The sequence below is a fragment of the Artibeus jamaicensis genome, unplaced genomic scaffold, assembly GCF_021234435.1.
Source record: "Artibeus jamaicensis isolate MK-2021 breed Jamaican fruit bat unplaced genomic scaffold, CSHL_Jam_final contig_519, whole genome shotgun sequence".
In the NCBI taxonomy this organism is placed as follows: Eukaryota; Metazoa; Chordata; class Mammalia; order Chiroptera; family Phyllostomidae; genus Artibeus; species Artibeus jamaicensis.
In genome coordinates this window covers 41,389,500-41,398,294 of record NW_026521871.1, presented here as the reverse complement: position 1 = coordinate 41,398,294, position 8,795 = coordinate 41,389,500, and the positions used below count along the sequence as shown (strand labels likewise).

The 8,795-nt window shown below is 36.2% G+C and overlaps 1 protein-coding gene across 1 annotated transcript in view; it reads right to left on the bottom strand.

Annotated features, from left to right (window-relative positions):
- Nucleotides 1-405: 405 nt before the first annotated feature.
- Nucleotides 406-8,795, bottom strand: part of ZCWPW2 (zinc finger CW-type and PWWP domain containing 2) — a 102,141-nt gene continuing 93,751 nt past the window's right edge. Inside the window, exons 8-9 of the mRNA XM_053669033.1 lie at nucleotides 3,999-4,123; nucleotides 406-889 (exon numbers count right to left, since the gene is read on the bottom strand). Of these exons, the coding sequence (XP_053525008.1) occupies nucleotides 728-889; nucleotides 3,999-4,123 (287 nt within the window). The 3' untranslated portion in view covers nucleotides 406-727. The remainder of the gene's footprint in view (nucleotides 890-3,998; nucleotides 4,124-8,795) is intronic.

Here is an 8,795-nt window from a genome sequence, read left to right as displayed (position 1 = left end):
AGGGGAGATGTGAAGAGGGTGGTATTGCATGATGTACTTCTTACTTTTCTACATGGTTTAGATTTGTTTTACAGTGAATATGTTTAACTTACCTGTCTATACTTTTAAGTATCAATACGTTTGATCATCCCCACCTCCAGAGATACTGATTCAGTGGCAAAGGGTCCAGGATTCGGATCTTTTCAAAACCCCCAACAGATTGATAGACAGTCAGGTTTGGGCACTGTACTTGAAATAATAATTTCCAATATAGTGAGGCAACTGACATTTTTACTTTTTAAAAAAGCTATAACTCTACTATACAAGCATTTTTATATTTTCTTTTATTTTATAGTAGCTTAATTCCACTACAAATACACATTCTCTAAACATATTAGATTTGAAGTATCTGTAAGAATTCTAATAGATGTCTTAGTTATTTTAACAGCGACATTTGAATAAAGGGATTAAATAATCATTGTAAAGCATGTATTTGTACAGTAAATTTCATAAATTGTTTTAAAATTAGGGCAAATGAAAAAATCTACGAATGTCAGGGTTTCTTAAATTCTAAGTTTTTAACACTTAAGTATCATTTGATTGGATCTCAAAATAATGTATAGTCTCAAAATGTAAAGAAGAAAGTTACTACCAAATCATCTTTGGTATAATACTCATATATACCTATTTCATTAAACATTTTAAGTTTTTTACTTTGTTTTTAACTTTTGAAAATATCTATAATGCCCTAAAATTCAGACATCAAAGCATCTATTTCTTTAAACTTGTTAGTTATATTTTCAATACATTCCCCAGCTTTTAACTTTATTCCATCAATGACAACATAGTCCTCTTCACAGTGGTTTTCAGATGGACCGCTTGCAGAAGCTTCAGGGTGCCCCTGAGATAGCTGCGAAAACAACCACACAGTTCATCAGGACCACGTCAAATTGACCTGAAGACGGGGCTTAATTATTTAAATGAAATATAAAGTAGTTGGCAACTCCTCAAACCACAGCAGCTACACAACGTTTTCTGTTGTAGTGATGGTCAAATAATGATCTCCATGTATAGCATAATGTATAGTACACGTGCTAGTATAAAAAGGACTTATTTAGGTCTTGTCTGTTCCCCAAAGCTTCACATTTTTAATTGTATGCTTTGGAAAAATATGATCATTTTAATCTCTGACTTTTCTGTATTTATTTATTCTTAAAATTACTGCTATAAGGAATACAACTTAAAACTGTCTCAGCCACGTTTTCTGGGTCATAGGCGTGTGCATCCCTCACAAACGGTGGTGATGTCCTCCAGCTGAGGCAGGACCGGTGTGAAGAGTGCACACATGTGTGTGCACACAGGAGACTTACAACTTCACAATTCCTTAGCGTTAACTTCCCATGATATTTTTTAAAATATCTACATATTTTGTAGATTATGTAAGTATTTTCATGTATCAAACTATGATGTAGTACAAGTAATTATTAAGTAAGCTATTTTATTTGTAAATGGATTATCTGACTTGTGAATTATTCAGGTGGATTTTATAAAAACCTGAAATTCCTTCCCGTTGCTTGCCAAGTCAGGGTATGTGAGTCAATGTTAATATTAGCAAAAGAAGAACGTAATTAGTAAGGGGAGTTGTAAAGTACTTTAGTGACAAATAGAAATGAATTTTGATTATCCATGTGTATGCTTTATTTTCATGTTGCTACTCTCATCCATTAGTAAAACGCTTGAGAGAAATCAACTTGAAAATTCGTATGTGAACTGAATGATGAAAACATCATCAAATTTACAACTATGAAAATAGCTCAAACAATATCTGCTCAGAACTTTATAACTTTATAGGTGGTTCTTTTTGGTGTGTTAGCTTGCTAACAGGCCACTTTTTCCTAAAAACAAAACATAGCTCCTATTTTAAGTGAAGTTACTTTTGGAAGCTATATTAATTTTTCCTACTAACAAAAAAAAGAAAGAAGAAAGAAGGAAAAGAAATGCATGAAGTGATGATCACTTGATCACTGCATTACTTTTAAACTGGAAATTGCTGCACCTTTGATAGTTAGTTTCACTGCTATTCTCCTCATTTAAAAATGAACAAGGCCCTAAATACCCTGAGCCTGTGTGAATGCCAGACTTAATAAAGCTCAGTGTGGAGAGTGGCTTATAAACCAGTCAGCAGGAGGCACTCACCTGCCTGCCAGAAAGTTAAAATGGTTAATTTTTACAATTGCTAAATGCCTTTTGAAAGCATATAATATAACAAGAATCTAAAACAAAAAGCAAGCACTTGCCTGGTGATGTATTAAAACTATGTATTTTACCTTAAGAAATAAAAATCAGAAGTCACTTTCTATTTTATCAAGTTATTAGTTATAATGGCAAAATAGAAGCCAATTCTGTGACGGCAAAAGCTCCAGGACATCTCGGTAAAAACCAGCCTGGCTGTATTTTTGAAAAGACAAACTGCGGAGGCTGAAAAAACATTGCACAAAACCATATGGTGCTCGAACAAAACACACATTTGCTAGAAAAGTAAAAATTGTATAGTAATTATATATACATATGTCACAAACCTATAGATCTTGTTCTATAAAAGGTGAGATATAAAAACCAAGTTGTTTTTTTAAAAAAAGGAACTCTAAATGGAAAAATGGCATTTTCAACCCATGCCATTCAGGTACAAGTTGGTGTCCTGGTGCTGATTAAGAAAACGATCATATTTTTCAAGGCAGTAAGAGTTTTCAACATTAATTTTATTTACTTTTAACACATTGATCCCCTCTACTGTGAATTCTGTACATACTCTTGCGTTCTAACTCCATAAAGGAGGTATTTAAGGTCTTCTTTGTTCTTATTGAAGTTCTGAATAAGGCCATGTAATTGGGCAACCTGCCAATGTGTGCAAACAACCTTGTCCATTTACAAATACACCGTCTTCTGTTTTTTGGGGGATAGAAAGGGGGATGGGTAGTTGCTCAAAGTGGGAACATGGAAAAAGAGATAAAGTAAGAAAATCTTTGCACTTATTCTCTCTAGTGACTGCCATTGCCAATTCTCATCTGTAATAATAGCTAACCTTAGGTGTCACTTACTGTGCAAAGTACTGTTCCTGGTTTGTCTTATTTAACCCTCAAAATAATCCTCTAAGGCAAGTGATGAGCAACTGTGCCAGGTCACACAAGTCCTCCTCCACTGCTCCTCACCACTGCACTCTCGCAACTCCAGACGCACTGTGTGTCTATGACTGAGTGGGACACTGGGTGGAACCATGAGGACACTGGGCTCCTCGCTGCCGTTCTTCCTCCTACCCACTCAGGGACCCGCTGCCCTGCCTATGGAGGTGACTGCTTATGACTTACTTTCTTCACACCTACCACACTGCTGCTCTGTTTTACTGACCTAGGTGTGTACCCTCATTTTATTTGCAGATACATGGAGGTCATGCACAGAGCAGTTTGTCGACCAGTTTAAATGTATGTTGTCGTATACGCAGTGAATGAAGTGAAGCACCTGTAGCCTCTCTCAGGCTAACATGACTGGCGAACAGGAAAAAGAGGACAAATCTAGATATGAGTGGTAAAATGTATTACAGGAAGAGTCTACCTCCAGCACTGTATTAATGGAGTCTGTCCTTACACAAGCTATCCCTGTGCATGCAGTAGGGCAGACTTCCCCGAGAGCGGCTCTCACCCCGGCCGCCCCCTCTCCTGACTGCAGAGACTGGCAGCAGGGAGGAGGCCTCTGGGGGCAGCAAGCCCCTTCCACCTTTCTTCATTCCAACCTCAGAGATCTAAAACAAAGGAGCCCCGCTGCCGAAACACGGATACTTGTTCAAAGACTGATAGATGTGTTCTGATTTCTCCACAGGCTGCTAGTTTATTATTCAGCTCAGGATAATCAAAAGCTCATATTTGAGAAGTGAAAAAAGTTTTCCATGTACTGAAAACGTACATCCAGGAACAATCTCTGCCATTTAAAGACCTGAAGTTGCTATTTATAACTATCAGTATTACCTTTCCTCCTGTATTCACTGGCTCTCCATGTTCCTTCTCGGTCTCATCTGCTGGGGGGGTGGATTCCAGAGCTTGCTGGAGCATTTGCTCTAGTTCTTTTAGTAAAACTTCTGTCTCGGAGACAACTAAAGACACATCATTAATACAGTAAAATTGCTACATCTCAATTCAGTCTAATTTGTAATCTTCGTTGCCCATAGAGAGGTAATCTTTTAAATGTCACAAGATAAAAATATATTTTGTATAAATTTCACATATGGCCTCTGCTTAATGCAAAATGACCATGGATTTCTAAGTGAGTATTTAACAATTATTTCCTGAAAAATGTAGGTGACATTCTTGCTATGTACAGAACATAAAGTACCCCCAAACAAAAAAAGCTCACTAGAATTTTGTGTGTTTTAAAAATCAGGAGCCAAGGGCTCCAAACAAGATACATTATTTATAAACCCTCGAGGTCAGAAAACTTTTCCTGTGAAGGGCCAGACAGTTTCTGCCACAACTACTCAATTCTATTGTTGTAGTGCAAACTATACACATGAACATAAACCAATGAGAGGGGCGATATTCCAATAAAACTTTATTTAAACGGGAGGGAGGTGGCTGAGGCTTGTAGGGGTGAGCTGGGATGGGGGTAAAAGGCAGAAAACTTTACTTAAACAACAATTAAAATTAAAAAAACCTTTATTTACAAAAGCAGGTAGTGGATGGTAGGACTGTGGGCCACAATACCAATCTCTGAAATAAAACTATTTAAAACTATTGAAACTACTGCTTAAAAAGGGAAGCCATGTGATTAAGTGGCTAGGCTAGACACAGACTAGTATATTCTGACTCCAAATATCAACACATCTGAATCGCCTAATCTGATGTTTAAGAAAAACAAGCTTAAATGCTTGTGTATGTGTGCTGCTGTGAAAGAAATATGTAAGTAGAAAAAAAATCTGGTAATTCACTGGACATACTGAGATAAAATAATAACCCCACCAAAGAAAAAACACCTATTATAACTATCAACTCAACTACTAATTAACCATATGCAACTGCACTCCTGGTTGAAATAAAACCAACCTTTCCATTTGCTATACAGTCTGTTGAAGTAAAGATCAAGGAAAGGAGGCTACGCGTGGCCCACTGTCCTGCACAACAGGCGGACGGAGCATCTGCGAAGGGCTTCCAGAGGCAACGTGCTTCAAAGAGAAAGGAACACACAAACACACATCCCACACCTTCCACTCTGGTTACAAAAAGCTGACATACCACCTCCTATTTTCCACCATTCATTGGTCGGTCACCAAAAATACACTGGGTGGAAGAGCTGAAAGTTCATGGGATGTGAAAGAGACCGAGGGTTACACACTTTAGAGCTAAAGTATTATCACTGAATACAGAAATAAGGTGTCCTCAGCAATAATATTAACTTTTGATGTAACTGCTGAATATATTTAATTTTTTTCTGATTAATAATGTTTATAAAGAGTGAGATATGGATCCATATGAAATACATATCCATACACACACATGGGTATCCTTGTAAACTAACCATGCCGTACAGTAAAAAACAGAAATTAATAATGTAAAAGGGTTTATGCATTGTTTCCTTTCCTCTCATTCAAAAGAATCCATACTTTATTATCATCTTTGTTGATAATTTTCTCTTACCTATTACTTGTAAGAAAGAAATTTTAAAATCCTGCTAAAACACTGCTTATTAAATAATGGTGTTAAATAAAGTCATGGGAGGTTATCAAAATGAAAGTTTTCTTTTCCTGTTTGTCCATATAGTACTGGAAAAGCAATTTTTAGTTTATATTTTTCACATTACAGTTCTGTCTACAAAAAGTTTTTCTGTCAAAATTTATTGCTTTCCCCGAGTATTTTTTAAATCCTCACCAAAGGATTATTTTGATTGATTTTAGAGAAAGAGAAAGGGAGGAAAGGAGGGAGGGAGGGAGGGAAAGGAGAAAGAGGGAGGGGGGGGGAACGTGGATGTGAAAAGAAACATCAGTTGGTGGCCTCCTCTTTAAGTATTTTTATAGTCAATTAACAAATATTTATTCTGTGCCTATGAAGGGCCAGGGACTCAAGAGAATAGGCCTAGACCAATGAGGCTTCCTGGACCTCGTATCTTCCCAGCCAATCTTAGGTTTTCTCCATGGAAAACTTTCAAAACAGTTTGAAAGGAACTTTCTGATAAGCCATTCCACACTTCAGGACCAGTTCCTATTGTTTATTCAAAAACAAGCAAAAAGTGTAACTGACATGTTAGTTGCATCCACACAGGTGCTAGAGTAATTGCTAACACAGAGTATGAACTATTATATTCTGGAACAGTGGTATTCAAAATTTGGTGGGCATAAGAATCACCTGGGGAGTTTATCTAAAAATATGAATGCTACCCTGTGTCCAGAATTTTCTAGAGGAATGTACATTTTTGTTGAAGTAATTTTGTTAATAAAATTAATATCTCTGTACTACAAATCTCACTTAGTAACCTGTTACTTAAAAAGTGCTTGTGGTTATCTTCACACTCATTCCCCAGTCCTGCTCACATATGTTGTGTTTTTCTACTTTGCATTCTGAGTCTGTGGATATTGATACTGACATTTAATGCACTGTTGAGAAGATGGATTTTGAGCTATGCTGTAAAGGAAAAATGGTACACAAACATCTTCATATTTCTAAAGCAATGCTAAAATACAATCAATTTATGATAATGAATGTCATTGCTCAATGGCATTGTAGGCTCTCTGTTTTCAAGTGATCTGGAAAAATATGTACAGCGCTTTTTGATCAAAGGGTAGGTAAAGTAATGAATGACTTCATAAATCAACCAGGGTTCATTACACCACCTTGATGGATGTCAAATCCTGCTTCCAAAGCAACGGGAGTTTCACTTTTCTAAATAGGTGTTCCTATACTGTGAACACATAGAGTTCAAACATAATTCTCGAGAAATAGCAGTTACTGTAATCTACAAACTAGGTTATCAAAATTGGTCAATGGTCTCTTCCAAAGACAGAGACAGAATGAATGCCTCTGCTGATTGCATGACCAATCATCTTCTATCAAAGCTGAGTATCCTGTAGTTTCCCTGACTTCTCTGAATTTGCCGTTCAGAGTAAAGTGGTAGCATTACAGCTGTTCCATCACTCAGAGGAAGTGAAAAAAATTCTCATACTGAAGTCCATATCTGGCTTTTAAAAATGAAGTTTTGTAAAATAAATCAAATTGCTGTTCCATTCCTGATAAGAAATACTGTTTGTCTCAATCAATCAGTCACTATTTTAAAAGCATTCAAGTGTGTATTTATGGAGTTTTCTTTAATCTCTACTTCTCTATGAAATGTTTAAAGACATTTCCCTTTCTTATATAAAGAAGGAAGGTTACCCCAAAGCTGGCAATAAAAAATATCTTAAATAAATTTACAGGACCATTTCAATGTGGAAGTTTTGAATGCATTCTTACAGAGGCAGAGGGGGAGAAGGAGGAAGAGCCCAAAACTGGGCTTTTTGTTTGTTTGTTTTGTGTTCAAGTAATCACAAACACTCCCCTGTGTGTGTGTATGGTTAAACATAGAGATGAGTAAAATGCAGGCTGAAATGTAATGAAGAAAACGCCATTCCTGGAGACACAAACAAATAGAAAGCGCAAGGCTTACTACTAAAAGGGGCATGAAGGCCAATTGCACCTTTCGGCCTAGAAGTTAAAGCATCTCCAAACCCAGAGGCAAGGTTTGTCTTGAGTAACAAGATACCACGTTTCTCCCCGTCACCCCTTCTACCTCCCAGACCCAGGCCCCAAAGTCTTCATGTTCCCTGTAGGACTCACTCTGCAATCCAGACCTTTCCTATATTAATCATCTCTTTCCATGCATACATGTCCCAGGTGGCTGATGAATACACCCTTTGCTATTTTAATAATGAGTGTTAACAGATTATTAGTTTGTCCTGGGTAATATGTCAATGTTTTATTTAATCAAACTTTTATAGACTGTCTGTTTTCCCAAAGAAATGAGCTATTTACCAACAGCAAATAGTGACACAATTTAAAAAATGACAAAAAGTCAGACTAAAAGAAATCAAAATCAATTCATTAAGGGGGATACTAGTGGCAATAATTACATTTAAAAATTCTTTGATCAACTACCATTGCTATACAAAACAAAAACAAAAACAGAAACCAAACACCATTAGCTCTAAGTTTCCTGATACTCAAAGCAACCAAAGAAATTGCTGCACACTTCAATTAATTTTAAGAAACAACGTGACCTTAGAAGAGTCATATAACCTCTTAGGTACCTCCATTTTCCCATCAGTAAAATGGGAGGTGTAATATCTACTTTATCTACCTCATACAGATCTTTAAAGGCTTAGATATATAAAATGCTTAGTGAGAATACATAGAAATTGTTATATGTATTGGTTATCGTTATTATTATTGCTATTATTATTTCATCATCATAGATGAATTTTCTTGTCCCTAAACACTGGGGAAAAAGTGAGTTATTGGGATAATACATATATAAGGTAGGACAAAAGTAGGTTTACAGTTGTATGTGAAACACAGTTTATTCTTGTATTATTATTTATTAAATACCATATTATCACCTACACAAACAACTGTAAGCCTACTTTTCCCCATCTTGTATAGTACATGATATTCCTGGTATCGATTTTCAAAAAAAATGCAGACATGTTCCACGAACAGTTATATCTTAGATTAAATCTTTATACAGCCATAGCCATGCAGTTTAAATTATTTAATGGTTCCTCAACTGTTCCTTGACTATTCTGT